Here is a 16,832-nt window from a genome sequence, read left to right on the forward strand (position 1 = left end):
CCAGAATTATAATTGTTAAAAATAAGTTAATTTTATGCTAAATAGTCAAGTTTTTAGCCAGAAAGCATTATTTTTAACAAGAGTGTTAAATTTTTAACCAAAAATTTGCATGACTGTCCAAATAAATGAAAATTCTACTGAAACAGGTGCAATATTTTTACTATAAAATATAAGATTTTAAATAAAAAAGACCAATTTTCAGAAAAAATAGATTATTTCTAAAAAAAAGATCTCAGTTGACGTATCAGCAACAAAATATGAATTTTAAAGCATTCTGTTCAAATTTGTATAGTTTTTAATAGTTGTTTATAATGGATTGTTTTAAATAAACGGTAAAATATTGCTAATAATTAACGAAATTTTCTTTTTTTAATAAAAAAATTCAAATTGAATGGCTTAAAAATAAAACTTTTTTAGACTGAAATAATATTTGAAGTCATAATTGAAAATAATTTTGATAACTAATATCTATTAATTCTTTAATTTTCAACGGATTCAGAATTATCTTCTAAAATCAATTATTTTTCGATTTTTAATACCTTAAATTAAATTTAAAAAATTTGATTTAAAAATTCTTTCAATTGAAAAAAAAATCATAATCGAAAACAAATTAATTTTCTATCAAATAATTGGTGTTTTAACTAATACAATGTACAGGATAAGATTTTAACCAAAAATGGAATATTTAAATTTCCAGATGAAAACTGTGATAAAAAATTGAATTGAACAAGAAAAAAAAACGAATTTTCAACAAAATTGTTAAATTTTCAAGGGAAAAGGTGAATTTCCGACCAAGAAGATTAATGTTCTATAAAGAAACAACGATTTTTCAACTTGACCAATATATACGATTAATTTTTAATCAATGCTATAATAGTTACAGTTTCAAACAAAGATAAATAAGTTTCAACAGGAAAAATGAATTTTCAACAAAGGTGTTAAATTGTCAACCAATAAAATGAATTAGCGATCAAGACAATTAACAATCTACAAAAAAGACCAATTTTAAACAAAATACATGAATTTTTAACGAAATTATTTAATTTTAAAGCCAAAAAGACAAATTTGTTACAAAAAGTTGAATTGCTAAGTGAAAAATATGAGTTTTCAATGAAAGAGTTGACCTTTCTACCAAATAGTTAAATTTTTGAAATTTTCAGTTTCAAAAATGTATTTTCAACGAAAGAGTAGAACCTTCAAATAAAAATAATAAAACAATTTTAACAAAGTAGTTGAAAGTTTGATAGAAATGAGGACTTTTTTACGAAATAGTTACATTTTCAACAAAATAAGTAATTTTTCAACCAAAAAATTGAGTTTTTATCCAAACGAGATGAATTCCAAAATAGCCAATTTCTTTAATTTCTTTGGAATGCGGATCAAGATATAAATAAGACTATTATGATATAACATAATTATAATATTATCATTAATAATATGAGTATATATTTATGTATATATAATAGTATTAATATTTATATAATTTATATTTTATACTTGAAATAACGTAACCTCAAAATATAGGCATATAAGGAGGTGCGCGAAGTATTCAAATCATGAGAATTTCGCGGCTCTAGTTGGTTTCAGGAGAATCCGCTTGGTATGGCTGAGTTCGTACAGATCAGCTGTTTAAAACTTTGTATTCCAGTCGCAGATATCTTCATTTGTTGACCAGCTACACGGTTTTAAGAGTATTTTTTGTTTGTCGGATTGGAAAATGAACAGCCTGAAAGAGCAAAGAATTGCTGTGAAATTTTGTGTGAAACTCGGGAGATCTGCAACTGAAACATTTGCCATGCTCAACACGGCCTGCGGTGATGTTGCCATGAAGCGTACTGCATGTTTCAAGTGACATGAACGTTTCAAGGGTGGCCGACAGTCGATCGACGATGATGAGCATCCTGAGGTTCCTTCAACATCAACTGACCACCCACACGTTGACAAAATCAACACACTGGTGCGCGAAAATTCTGACCATTAGGGAGCCTGCCGAAGAGTGTGGGATATTAATTGGATCTTGTTACAAGATTTTGACCGAAAAATTGAAGATGCACCGCGTCACTGCGAAATTTGTTCCACGCCTGATGACCGACGACTAAAAAGAACTCGTGAGTTTTTGGTCAAATACTCGATTACTGCCCCCCCCCCCCCACTTACCTGACCTTGCTCCTTGTGACTTTTTTTTGTTCCGAAAACTAGAAAAAACCGCTCAAAGGAAGAAGATTTGAGACGATTTCGGACTGTTTCTACAAGTGAAAACACCGTTGGGATAAGTGTGTGAGTTGGGGAGGAGAGTATTTTGAAGGAGACCCAAACGTGTAACTTCCAAATAAAGTACATTTTTTATGACCTCTATCCGCGTATTTTTTTAACAGACCTCGTATTTACACGGACATAGCCCTGTCATAGTATTGGAATGAACCTCGTTTCAAATCTCGGATCACTGGTGCGATTACGAGAGTCGAGACCAGACAGCTGTGAGTCAAGCGATTCAAGATAAGACCACGTATGGGAGTAGAGGTGGTATCATATAAGACGAAGAGAGGGCAGTGAAATCTGATACATCATTGGTGCATCTCTTGGTGATTCATGGAGAAAATAAACTTATCGAAACCATTCTGATATCATATGGAGATTCGAGTTTGTATTTGTGAGCGTTGAATTTATGCTCTAGCATAAATTATTGTTGTTCACTCACTAGATTGGCAATGCTCACAGAATTTAAGAGTTGACAAGCTATGTTTCGAGGAGCTAACGTTCACTTCCACTGTTTTTTTTGTATAAGAGACTTATTGCTAACTCTGAAAAATATCAGTCATTATTTCGTCAGTTTCCAACGGAAGACTCCAATTTTTCTATTTTCACTCTTATAAATCATAAAAACTGCACCTGATCCGGGACGAAGACCAAATGTTTGTTGGATTTATGAAAAAGAATCTAAAATTTTGGATATTTAAATAGGAAAACAATCCAATATAAAATCCCTTTTTAACGTCCACTAATCAAATTGATAAAGAGAATTCCTGAAAATAAAATCAAGAATCTAACGACCAAATTTGGACAACCACCACAAAATGGTCCCTTTGGAATTTGAAAAAAGGAACACCTCTCTTCTCTTCCTTCCCTCTGAAAAAAGAAAACTATTCATCCTTACTTTGGACGAAAATAAAAAGGAGAAAAAAAAATGAGAAGGCAACTAACCAAATCCCCTTCCTTCTCTGTTTTTTCCCTTTTTTCTTTCTTTCGTCCTCTTTATTCCCACTATTATCAAATAATGGATTTAATTTAATTTAAATAATTGGATTTGATAATGGTGGGAATAAAGAGGACGGAAGAAAGAAAAAAAAGAGAAGGAAGGTGATTTGGTTGGTTGCTTTCTCATTTTTCTTTCCTCCTTTTTATTTTCGTCCAAAGTAAGGATGAATAGTTTTCTTTTCTTGTTTTCTTTTTGCAGAGGGAAGGAAGGGGAAAGAGGTGTTCCTTTTTCAGATTCCAATGGGAACATTTAGTGGTGGTTGTCCAAATTTGGTCGTTAGATTCTTGATTTTATTTTCAGGGATTCTTTTTATCGAAAAGAATCTAGTTATGCAGGTCCAGAAATAATAAGAATCCTATTAATATTATATATTTTAATTTTGTACTAAATGGTTAGAGTTGTTTTAGTGATTTACAGGCCCGAAAATATATGTTACGTTAAAAATGATTTATATCTTCTTTTGCACCGAAAACTTCATAGTTTGCTGCTTGCATAATATGCAATCAAATGGTGGAACGAATCAAGTCGATTTTTTTTTAACTGTAGTAGTGCGTGCAATCTCCTTAGGAATTGTGACAATTTTTGCCTTCTTGGAAAAGAACAGTTTGGTGTTTCCTCTATCAGATGGTTCCTAATTTTCGTAACTGTTGTGTATAAACTAATGTTTACTGTTGGCTCCATCAATCTTTTTCATTTTGATCAATGGGAACATAGGGCGATCACTTACATTGTTATTTTTTTTTTTAAATTTCGTGTAGTTCTAAAACATGAGATAATCACTCACAGTTCATTCGTTTCTCAATGTTATATAGTCGTGAAGAATAAAACAATCAATCACATGGGTACTTGTTTGTGAAATTCATACAGTTTTAAAATATAATACGATCAATCACACTTTTATTTTTTTTTGTAATTCATGTAATTCGTGCATGATATTTAGAAAAAAAATGGAATTCGAATGATCGTCTTATGTTTAAGAAGTGAATGGAATTCAGAAAGAAATGACAATGTGATTCATCGTGTTATATTTCACAACTGTATACAATTTTAGAAATGAATGAAATGTGAGTGATCGTTTTATTTTTGAGAACTGAATGAAATTCAGAAACAAATGACAATGCAAGAGATCGGCTGATGGTTCACAACGTTATACAAATTCTTTGATAAGGAACAGTGCGATTGATCGTTTTATGTTTCAAAACTGTATCAAATTCAGGAAGAAATGAAATGTGGATGATCGTCTTAAGTTGAAGAACTACATGAAATTCAGACAAAAATAAAATGTGAGTGATCTTCGTACATTTTAGAATAGCACGAAATTTAGAAAATAATCCCACCGTGATTGATAACCTTATGGCTTAGAACTGAATGAAATTCATAAACAAATGCCAATGCAAGAGATCGGCTGATAGTTCACAAATTTATAAAAAATACTTTAATAAGTAACAGTTCGGTTGATTGTTTTCTGTTTCATTATTGTATGCATTTCAGAAAGAAATGAAATGTGAATGATCGTCTGATGTTATAGAACTACATGAAATTCAGAAAAAAATTAAATGCAAGTGATCTTTTTATATTTTAGAACTGCACGAATTTCAGAAAAAAATCACCAATTGATTGATCGTTTCATGTCTGAGAAATGAATAAAATTCAGAAACAAATGACAACATGAGGGATCGGCTGATAGTTCACAAATTTATAAAGATACTTTAATAAGTAACAGTTCGATTGATCGTTTTATGTTTCACCAATGTATGTATTTCAGAAAGAAATGAAATGTGAATGATCGTTTTATGTTTTAGAACTACATGAAATTCAGAAAAATCGAAATGTGAGTGATCTTCTTATATTTTAGAACTGCACGAAATGTAGAAAAAAAATTACAACGTGATTGATTGTTTTACGTCTTACAACTTCATGAAATTCGGAAGCAAATGACAATATGAGGGATCGTCTGATTGATCACAAATGTATAACATTTTTTGAATAAGCAACCATCATAAATATCTATTATTCTATCTATTTCTATCTATTCTATTCTATTATTTTATTATTTTATTAAGGAAATATTTATGAATTAAAAAAATAATAATTTAACATTTAAATAGATTCAGAACATTTAAAACTAAAATGTAGATTTTAAAAGATTTTAAAACAAATTTTTGAAGCTACTTAAGAATATTGAAATTTTAAAATAATTACAAATTTTTGTTAAGATTCCTGGAACGATTTTAAATATTTGTTTTTAAATTAATTTTTAGAGAATATTCAAAGAAAGTCTGAAAAACAAGAAATTTGGAGAAATTATGAACTTAGAAAAAATTCTATTGGGTTTAAAAGGTATTTAGATGTTTTGAGGAGATTCTAAAATAATTAAAAATTTGGAATAATTCGAAACAATTTTAAACAAAATGTATATTTTTCAAGATTTTTAAATAAAATTTTTAAACTATTCAAGGACTTTTATTTTTAAAAAAAGTAATATTTAAAAAGATTTCAAAACAAATTTTCATGTACTAATAACAATTCAAGAATTATTTTGTAGCGACATAATATAAAAAGAATTTAACTTTTAATTTAAAAAGTGTTGATTAAAAAAATAGTGATCTTTCAAGATTTAATTTATTAAAAGTTTAAAATATTTAATTTTGCAGTTTGATGATATTTCATTTCAAATTTAAAAAATAAGAATGATTATTTATTTTAAAAAAATTAATTTATGAGTATATTTCAAAAGGTTTAAGAATATTTTCAAAAAATAATCTGAAAGATTTTAAGGCATTTTTTTTTAATTTTGCAGTATTTATTCTAAGTTTTAGAAAAAATTCTAATAATTTTAAGAAATATTTTTAAGTATTAAAATAATTTAAGGGCTAATTTAAAATTTGAAAAGATTGCGAAAAATGGACGACAAATTTTCAAAAGATTATATCTTTTTTTTCAGGATTGACATTCGAATAAATTAAAAAAAAACGTAAACCAAAATGTAGGTTTTTGAAGATTTTAGAACAAAATTTTAAAGATATTTGAGGATTTTGAAATTTTAAAGATAATAAAAAGAGCTTCTTAAGATTCCTGGAAAAATTTTTTATGATTTTTTTAAAATTAATTTTTTAAAGAATATTTAAAAAAATTCAGAAATAACAAAAAAATTTAAGGAATAAATAACCATTGAACAATTATTAATTTAGAAAAAATTCTATTAAGCTTAAAAGATATTTAGAAGTTTTGAAGTGATTGAAAAATAATTAAAAATATGGTATAATTAAAAAAATTGTTAAACGAAATGTATTTTTTAAAGATTCTTAAGGAAAAATTTAAAGCTATTTTAGGATTTTTATTTAAAAAAAATAATTTCTGAAAAATGTTTCAAAAGATTTTAAAACAAATTTTGAGGTTGAAATAACAATATAAAAATTATTTTGTAATGGCATATCATAAAAAGTTCTTAACCTTTTTTTTATAAATTGTTTAATAAAAAAATTGTAATCGTTAAAGTTTTAATATTTTTAACTGAAAATTTCCTAAAATGGTATAATTTTCAAAATTTTACAAAAGTATATTTCAACAAATTTAAGAATATTTCCAAAATTTTCAAAAAATAATCTGGAATATTTTAAGGCATTTTGTTTTTAATTTTATAATATTTACTGAAAGTTTTAGGAAAAGTGTGAATAAATTTATAAAATATTTAGAAGCTGTACAAAAGTTGAGAAATAATTTAAAATATGACTCCTTTGTTTAAAATTCGTCTTTTTTGCTAGCATATCAATTTTTTGGGGTCAAAAATACAACTGCTTGGTGGAAAATTCATTTTTTGTTTAGTTAAGGAATCAAGTATTTTGTTTTAAATTCATTTTATTGGTGAATACAAATGATTTTTATTTTAAAGTTTATACATTTGATTAAAAAAATAATGCCTTTGGTAAGAATTTATCGTTTCGGTTCATTAGAAAAATTGGTGACTAGGCATCCGAAAATGGTAAAAAAAATTTGATCTGTGAATATCTTCTTTTTAGTTTTTGGCTTTAGAAATTTAAAAAATGTTTCTGTTTCAAAAAAATGTATCGAAAATTGTTTACATGTACAGTTTTACTTGTGAATTTTATTTAAATGTGCAAAAAGGATGAACAAAGAAAAATATTATTATTATTCTTTCATAAAAAAATCGAACATATAAAAATTCCTCATCTTTTTTGGATAAATAGAAATTTTGTTAGAATTAAAATTTTTTAAATATTTTTAAATACAAAAATCCACAATATTTATTGTTTGGGTCGAAACTATTCGAATAATTATAGTTTATTTAAGCATTTTAACTCCGTCCTTATTATTAGATTATTAAGAAATAAAATTAACGAGTAAAAAATTCTTGATAATTTATTAAACTAATAGAACATTTTTTTTATTTTTTTTTATTTTCGGATATAGAACTATATCTATTTTCCTCTCCTCAAATGATTTGATTATTTTAAGTATTTCCCCTCATCCTTATTGTGCAGGAATAATTCATTGGAATTTTTCACCTCATTTGATAAAAAATCTGGAAAATTGCAGTTTTCGTATATATACTGTCTTATTCAGATCGCAGATAAGTGAGATAACTAATACATTCCCAGACGTTAATTTGACGGAAGATTGAAAATTGTATCCGTTTCACGACCTTATTTGAGGTAAATATTGATACGCATTTTAAAATTGTACCAAGGTAAATCAGTTTCATTGTGTCTAATCGATTCATTAGCAGGACAAATTTAGTTCATGTGCTAATAATTAATAAATAGACTACTTAAATCTTGATTTTTATTACTCTTACTTACCAAAATATTTTTAAATTAGTTGAGCTATTTTAAACTCTAATCTAAAATAACAAGAGAGAAAATGAAGGGAAACGGAAAAGTTTTAATACGATATGGGACCGCAATCACTGCTAGTAAGTAAAAGTTAAAACATTTTAAACTATCAGATAACACATTTTTAAGAATAAAAATTAATTTAAAGTCATATACCACTCACTTAATTTCTACGAATTATTTCTTTAAATTTATTAAACTTATAACAAAATTAAAATTAAAATATTTGACCAAGAAATATGATGTTTTTATCAGAAAAGATAAATAAAAAAAAAGTGAAATATGAGCAAAATAATTTAAATTTTAACAGGGTAGTTTAATTTTTGAACAAATTTTTGAGTTCTTAAACTACAAAGTTGCAACTTCAACCAGAAAGACGATTGAAAAATGGTTGCATTTTTAATCCAAGTGTACGAATTTCTTAAAAAAACCTTTACATTTTTGACTACAAAAGACCACTTTAACAAAAGAGTTTAATTTTCAATATTGCCAAATAATAAAATAAAATAATAATTTTTTGCCAAGAATTTTTTTTATAGAATATAGTTGAATTTTCAAAAAAAAAAAGATAAGATTTAAATAAAAAATGGCATAGTCATAGTTTCAATTTAAAAAATTACACTTCAAGGAAACGAGAAAAAATATTCAACCAGTTGATTTACAGGAAAAAAATAAACAATTTTTATCGAATAGTTTAATTTTTCAACTTATAAAGAATTCACCCAGAAATGAAATGATTGCATTTTCAAAAAACTTCATTTCCAACCAAAAACGATGAATTATTAACGAAAATTGGAATCGTCAAATTTACAGTTCCAAAAATTAATTTAAAAAAAAGTTGAATTTCTTTTTTTTTTATTTTGTTCTAATTTTTTATTTCTTGGTAAAGATTTTAATTTCTAAATTTTTTTACTTCTGGAATTTTTCAAGATTAATTTTTTAATTGACTTTTTTTTAATTTCCTTTTCTTTCATCTTTTCAGAGGAATAATCATACAAATATTTATTTCAAAAAGCTGTTAAAGGGGTTAATGTATAAATTTATTGTCTTTTTTCCTCCGTGGCGAACATTTTGTATTTTACATTCTTTAACTTTTAAAATTCTGATTTAATTTAATTTTATTAAAAGTATTTAGTTAAGTTTTTTAGGTACGAATTAGAATTTTTGAACCCTTATTTTTAAAGAAAGTAAAAGACAACATTTTTAAAAATAAGTTTAAAACATGTTTAATTCTCATTTAGAAATCTAAACTGATTGATTAAAAAATGAATCATTAAAGAAGTTAAGAAGTTAAAAAATCTGAAATTTAAAATATTTGCTGAGTAATGCAAATATAAATAAAATGATTCTGAAAAGATATTAGAGAAACTGATTTTTTAAAGAGAATAAAAAGGAAATATTCAAAAATTCCAGAAGTAAGACAATCTAAAAATCAAAACTTTTACCGATAAAGAAATTTAATAAAATGAAATTGAGAAAATAAGTACGGACTGAATACTATAAATAAATTTATCAAAAGATTAACTTCTTATCCAGCTGCTTAAAGTAAGAATAAAATTAAAGTAAGAGAGGCAACAAGATTAAAAATTAAGAAATAAATATTCTTGCCTAATTTTCATGTTTTTTTTGTGCGTGGAAAATTAATTTCTTTAACTGTAAATTTATCGATTCCATATTTAATCAAAATTTCATCTTTTTTGGTTGAACGAGAAGAAATTATTTTTGAACAAGAAAGTTAAATTTCTACAAGATAGTTAATTTTTTACAAAAGTTAAATTGAATGAAAAAAGCAAATTTTTAACCAAAATAGCTGAACTTTAAACCAAAACAAGACGAATTTTCAACAATAAACATTAATTTTTAATCTGAGAGTGGAATTTTCAACTATAAAAAATAATATTTTAATTAAAAATGGCAATTAAAAAAGATGGAATATGTTAATTTATGGATAAAAAATTAATTCTTATCCAAAATAAAAATTCTTTTTTACAAAGTAGTACAATTTTCTACTGAAGAGATGAATTTTGAACCAAAATTGTGAACCTTAAAAAAAAGAATTTTCAAAGAAATTTAACAAATTTAATTCTGAGAAAAAAAAACTTTTAAACAAACAAGATGTATGTGTTTAAATGATAAGGAAATCGTTAAACTTTCAGTTTAACAAATTAATTTTTAAAAAAATGAAAATGATTTTTCAAACAGTTGAATTTACACAAAAAGATTAATCTTTTTCTTATAAAATTTTTTTACTGAAAAAGAATATACTTTCAACGAAAATAGACGACTTTTCTACCAAAAAATTAATTTTTAACCTAAACGAGATAAATTCTGAACCAAAAATTAATTAGTACACTTTTTAATTAGAAAGAATCATCTTTAAAGTAAAAAAGGGAAAAGGGAAGCTTTTTTAAAACATGGGAATAAAATGAATATTCTGTAAAAAATAAAATTTATGGACAGACCCTAAGTTTTATATAGCCTTAAAAATAAAGTCTAATTAATTAGTAAAAATAAATGAATTTCAACAGCTGCTTACACCGTAGGAGGATTTGGCTGTATAGTTTCCTGGACTTCACCAGCTTTGGAACACTTTAAAAACAACAGTACCGATTTTCGAATGACAACAGATGAAATCTCTTGGATAGCCCCACTGCTGCCAATTGGATTCATAATTGGATATCTCATAATTCCAATGATTATTAATCGATTCGATCGGAAGTGGATTTTGGTCTTTTTGGCTCTACCACAAATTGCCTCCTATATTTTAATAGTATTAGCAAAAGACATTATCAGCATATATGTAGCAAGAATTTTGGGAGGAATAGGCTATGGAAGCGGAAGTTCCGCATTAGTGGTATTCCTTTCCGAAATTGCAACTCAGGAAACTAGAGGGATCTTTTTATCATTCCACAAAATGTTTTTCAGTCTGGGAATATTTTTTATAATGTTCCTAAGTACTTATTTGCCATACTATTATTTGAATTTCACCATAATTGCCACCATGAGTTTCTTCGCTTTAGCGTTTATCTTCATGCCTGGCTCAAATTACTTTCGAGAAGAAAATGAGAGGGAGGAAGAAATGAACATGATGCTTAAACTTTCGGAAAAAGGTAAAATTTCTAATTTGAAAAATGATATTTCCAAAGAAACCAGTGGAATAAAAAATGATACGATAGAGAAAGTATCTTTTAATTTTAAAATAAAAGAATCCAGTTTCTGGAAATTAGTGACAGTTCGAGCAAATCAAAGAGCTTTGATAATAGTAATACTTTCTGCTTCCCAAGATGTATTGTCGGGTCACACGATCGTGAGATATTTTTCTCATCAAATTTTCACCTACAATGAATCTTTTCTGACTCCTGCAAAATCAAGTTTGTTCCTGGCAAGTATTAAAATCACCTCAGCTTTCATTTGTACTCAAGTGATAGAAAGAGTTGATAGAAAAGTAATACTTTTCAATACCCTATTTTTGGGATCCCTTGGAATGGGTATTATCGGACTTTTTTTCTTTCTAGAATGTTTCAAGGTGGATGTTTCCTATTTCCTATGGATGCCTATTTTTGGAATTTGTCTTTATGAATTTATGCTGACTATGGGAATTGGCAATTTCGTTAATATTTATTTGGGAGAATTATTTCCACATAATCTTAGGGGTTTGGCAATCACTATCTGTAAAGTTACTTCCGAGATTCTTAGTTTTTTTAGTATTTTAATGTATCAAATTATGATTGGTCTTGTGAACACTTGTGTGATATTTTGGATTTTTGCTGCCACAAATATTATTCTTGGTTTGATTATTTTGAAAATTACACCAGAGACTAAGGGCAAAAGTGAGGAGGAGATTCAGATTTTACTGAATGCAAAGTGATTGATGATTAATTTTCATTGTTTGCATTTGAAAAAAACCCTTATCGAGTAAAATAAAAAAAGAAAGACTCTGTGAACAAATCTGCACGACCATTTCTAAACTTGAAAAATCATAAATAGGTAGTTTTTGTTTGTTAGCAGCAATTTCGAAAAATCAGTTCACATAGAAGTAACCAGCAAAACTTCTGTCTCATACTTGCGGCTGGATATCTCGGCAACTGAGAAAGCGAAAAATGAAAAAAAAATTTTAATTATTTTCCAGAATACTTTTTCCTGGCAAAGAAAATTTTTCTGAATTTATGGAAGCCAAAAAATTCACGAAACTTATAGAATTCTCGCAATTCACAGAATTCATAGACTTCACGGAATTTATGGTATTCAAGGAATTCACAGAATTCATAGCATAAGCGGAATTCATGGAAATCACGTAATTAATGGTACACGCAGAACTCATGAAAATCACGAGATTCTTGGATTCCTTCAATTATAAAAATTTCATGAATTTCGCAATATCCGCGAAATTCTTGAATCGCTTGAATTCCGTGACTTAAAGTCAATGAACTCTGCCAATTCCTTGAAGTCAATGAATTCCGTGAATTCTATGAATTCAATGAATTCCGTGAATTCTATGAATTCAATGAATTCCGTGAATTCTCAGAATTTCGTGAATTCCATGCATTCTATAAATTCCATGAATTTTATTAATTCCATTAATACCGCGAACGCTCTGAATTTCATAAATTCGGTGAATGCTGTGAATTTAAAAAATGTCAGCGAATTCCTAGAATTGTATGAAGTCCGTGAATTCAATAATTTCCGCGAATTCCTAGAATTCCATGAATTTCGCGAATTCCTTAAGTTCAAGAAATTTCATGAATTCCGAAAAATTCATGAATCCTTTGAATTCCGTAAATTTGAATGAATCCCTTGAATTTCGTAAATTTCATGGATTCCGGGACACGTAAAGAACAGTTTTCAGAAAAAAATGTTTAATTATACTTTTAATAAACGTAAGATTATTGTAGATCCTATAACTTACCAGGAAAGGACGGGTTTTTAATGAAAAAACTGTTCAATAATCAGGAACATTTTATTCAACAATCTTCATTCTTGTAAAAAGAAAATTTGTTATAGCACTTCTTAGCAAATTAAAAAAAAGCCTACAGTTTTAATATATGATAGCTTAATTTTTTGACGTAAAGATTTCCTACAACCTAATATTTTGAAATGTTTCCAACAAAATTCAAGTTGTCAGCTGAAAAAAGAAAATGATTGGAAAATGACCTATAATTTACGATTTATCAATATTTTTCTGTAAAAAATTCAATTTTTTTTTTATTCAACATAATCTGCTCAATTTTCTGTTATTTAACGTATTATTTATAGAATATGCATTTAATCAATTTTAATTTTTATTAGGATTCATTGATTTCGATCAAATGTACATTCTTATAAGTTTATATGCTATTATTTATAATAAACAAGAAAAATAATATTGTTTAGCATTTTAAGCTGCCCGCGAATAGCAACTAATGTGACGCTGAGTTGACGCATGCGCAGTTAAGTGAGGAGCTCTCTTTGGGAACATTACTCCCTTGGTGTATTCATTCTACTAATTCATTTCAAAATTAATGTTATTTAACGTCGTCCCTAATGTATTTTTATAACGAATTTATTATTAAAGCATAATAAAAGTTTCATTTTGACTTACGTAATTGTAAATCTACTTATTTTACCTGAAACTGCCTTGATGTCGGCAGGAAAGTGATTTCCTAAAGATAAAATTTTCAAATTTATAAATTGAACAGGTTGAAAAATTTTGACTTCAGAAACACTTAAATTGCTATATATAATCATTTCATTTATATTAATTGCAAAATGCAATTTAATTAATAATTATTTATTTGAGGTTAGGTTTCAATGAACCGAAAAGCGTAATCACTCACATTAATTTACCTCACTCAGGTTTTTTCGAGGCATACTGGCGACAGTGTCAGAACGCGGATATCTTTGACATGCGCAGTAAGCTAGGGGCGGCACCTATTTCAGTAGCTTATGGAAAGCTGGCGGAAACTTTAAAATGCGGAAATTTGCACTTAATTATTTTTTCGCAGTCTCCTAAAACAAAAAACAATCTACTCGCCGTATCGCATTTACAATAGTCAAATTATCGTTAAATACATATGATTAATAAAAAGTTCTCTTGCATGTCGATTATATAAAATATTTTTCTTTTATCAAGCATCATCATTCTATTTTCCTTATTGTTATTCTGCTGGAAAATAATTTATTGCAAATTTCCTCATTTAAAAGTTCCCGCCAACTTCCTATTAGCTACTGAAATAGGTGCCGCCCCCCAGTGTTCTGCGCATGCCAGAGTTATCCGCGTTCTGACACCACTGACTGGCTCGTGCTCGGTGACTCCAAAGTCGTGACGTACTCGTGTCAGGCATTTCCAATACATGATTGATATGATATATATTATAAACGAGCAATATTCGAATTTCACTGCACTGTTAGAAAATAATAACCATCACTACTTCTCTGAGCGCAAGAAGTTTTCTATGAAAATATTTTGCATTTTCACCCAAGAAGACGAATTTTTAATACAAAAATTGAATTTTCAAACAAAAAGGATGTATTTTCAAAAAAATTCTTGAATTTTGAAACAAATAATAAAATTTATAATTAAAAAGGTAATCTTGTGGAGAAAGAAACTGAAAACGAATAAATATAAATTCAAGGCAAACTATAACTCACATTAATTGTGCAGAAATTTATTTACAATTTGAAAAAAGTTTGGGAATTTTATTGTTTAGAGAAAAGTCAGACTACAACAAATTTTTTTACAAAAGCCGGGGAATTTATATATTTTTGAATAACTGCCGAGCAGAATACATTTTTAATTTTTCAATTTTATTTTGTAAATGTTTTATTCTGTTTATAAAAGATTCTAGGTTATATATAATACAAGTTCAAGGTTCTAGTCTTTGATTGTTAAACTAAAATCTTTTTTTTAACTGTTTCTTTAATAATTGATTTTTTAATTAAAAAATTTATCTAATTAAGTAGAAACCGCATTTTAAAAAGAAATGCAAATTTTTTCTTAAAAATTCATCCTTTTTGGTTGAATATTCAAAATGTTCAGTAGAAAATTCAACTATTTCGTATAAAATCAATTTGTCTAAAAGTCATACATTAATGCTGAACAGTCAACTTAAATCTTTTTTAAAGAAAAATTCCACTTTGCTTTTTAAAATTTGTCTTTTTGATTAAAAATTTTATCTGTTTTAGTGGAAATATCATCGTTCTTGGATCAAATGCAATAATTTGGTTGAAAATTCAACAATTTTGTTAAAAAGTTATTCTTTTCTGTTAACAATTCAACTGTTTGGTTGTAAATTCAAGTTTCTTCCTACAAAATCTACTTCTTATTTAAAACTCATACCTTGATATTGAAAAGTCAAATTAAAATGTTTTTTGAATTAAAATTCAACTTTTTTTTTATTTGTGTGTTATTTCAAAAATTCATCTATTTTAGTAGAAAGTTGCATTTTTCTTAGATAAAAATGTAACTGTTTGGTTGCAAAGTCAAGAATTTAGTTCAAAATTATTTCCTTTTGGTTGAAAATTTTACTGTTTTGTTCAAAATTCGTCCTTTAGGGTAAAAAATTCAAGTCTCTTTGTCGAAAACTTACTTCTCCTTTAAAACTCATATTTTAATGTTAAAAAGTCAAACCAAAATCTTTTTTGTATGAAAATAGACACATATTTTTTGAAAATTTGTCTTTTAGATTAAAAAACCGTTCTATTTTAGTATGAACTTCATCTTTCTTAGATGAAAATGCACTGCTTGGTTGAGAATTAAACTGCGTTGCATGAAGATTCCACTATTTCGTTTAAACCACTTTGTTAAGAAATTATTTTTTTCTTAAAACTTTAACTATTTTTTAAAAGCTGATCTTTTTTAATTGAAGGATCAATTTCGTGCGTAAAAAAACAAATAGTTCTTGCAGTATTTTTTTCAAACAGAGGCTTATTTCTTTGTTGAAAATTTCACTATTTTGATGAAAATAATTTTTTTATCGCATAAAATTCATATTTTCGCATTAAAAATTAAATTTTTTTTAAAGAAAAGTTTTTTTTTGCTATAAGCTCCAAAAACTTAGGCAAACTATTTTGTTCTTTCATGACTTAAACATTTTTATTTGTTGCAAATTCGTCTTTTTGGCTGTAAAATTATTTTTAAAAGTGTAATTGAATCTTTTTTGGTTGCATGATCAACTATCACTCTTTTTTGTTGAGGATTCATCTTTTTAATCCGTTACGTAATTTGAGTACGGCCCCTAATATCCCATTGATGAATTTTTCATTTTCTCTAACTTTATCCGAAAGTCATATAAATTCTCTGACTTTTACACGATATTTGTTCTTTGTATTCCTGACTTAAAAAAATAGTTGTTAGCTAGGTTAGTTTTTTCTCACCAGGTTTGTTTGGCGTGTGATGTTCTGTAAAATTATGTACTTGAATAAAGTACCCTGCTTCGTGATAAATCATAACAAAATCTCTCGAACCCGCGGATTACTCAGTGATCCCAAAATTGGAATGTAGTCGTACTGCGCTTGCGCTAGCTATGCGTAAGAGGAACACGGCACAGCTGATTATTGCCATGGTAACGGGCAGTCGCGTCGTGTCCCTCTTCAGCACCCTAGCGTAAGCGCAGTACCTATACAAACGAAAGTTGGGATCACTGGCCAGAGCTGCCAGATCGTGGATGGAAATTACCCCCACCATACCTACCGTTTGGGAGCCGCAAAACAGAAAGTGCATGATTACCACTGTGAGTTCGTATGTA

At 27.3% G+C, this 16,832-nt stretch overlaps 1 protein-coding gene across 1 annotated transcript; it reads left to right on the forward strand.

Moving 5' to 3' along the window:
* Window positions 1-8,097: 8,097 nt before the first annotated feature.
* Window positions 8,098-11,977, forward strand: LOC117173789 (facilitated trehalose transporter Tret1-like). The gene is made up of 2 exons (XM_033362432.1): window positions 8,098-8,189; window positions 10,638-11,977. The coding sequence occupies exons 1-2, from the start codon at window positions 8,138-8,140 to the stop codon at window positions 11,975-11,977; spliced, it is 1,392 nt and encodes a 463-aa protein (XP_033218323.1). The 5' UTR covers window positions 8,098-8,137.
* The last annotated feature ends 4,855 nt before the right edge of the window (window positions 11,978-16,832 follow it).

The sequence above is a fragment of the Belonocnema kinseyi genome, chromosome 5 (genome assembly GCF_010883055.1).
Source record: "Belonocnema kinseyi isolate 2016_QV_RU_SX_M_011 chromosome 5, B_treatae_v1, whole genome shotgun sequence".
Lineage (NCBI taxonomy): Eukaryota > Metazoa > Arthropoda > Insecta > Hymenoptera > Cynipidae > Belonocnema > Belonocnema kinseyi.

Coding starts and splice junctions, on each gene's coding strand:
- LOC117173789 (XM_033362432.1), top strand. CDS start 8,138: ATGAAGGGAAACGGAAAAGTTTTAATACGATATGGGACCGCAATCACT. Junction 8,190..10,637: donor TGGGACCGCAATCACTGCTA/GTAAGTAAAAGT, acceptor GAATTTCAACAG/CTGCTTACACCGTAGGAGGA.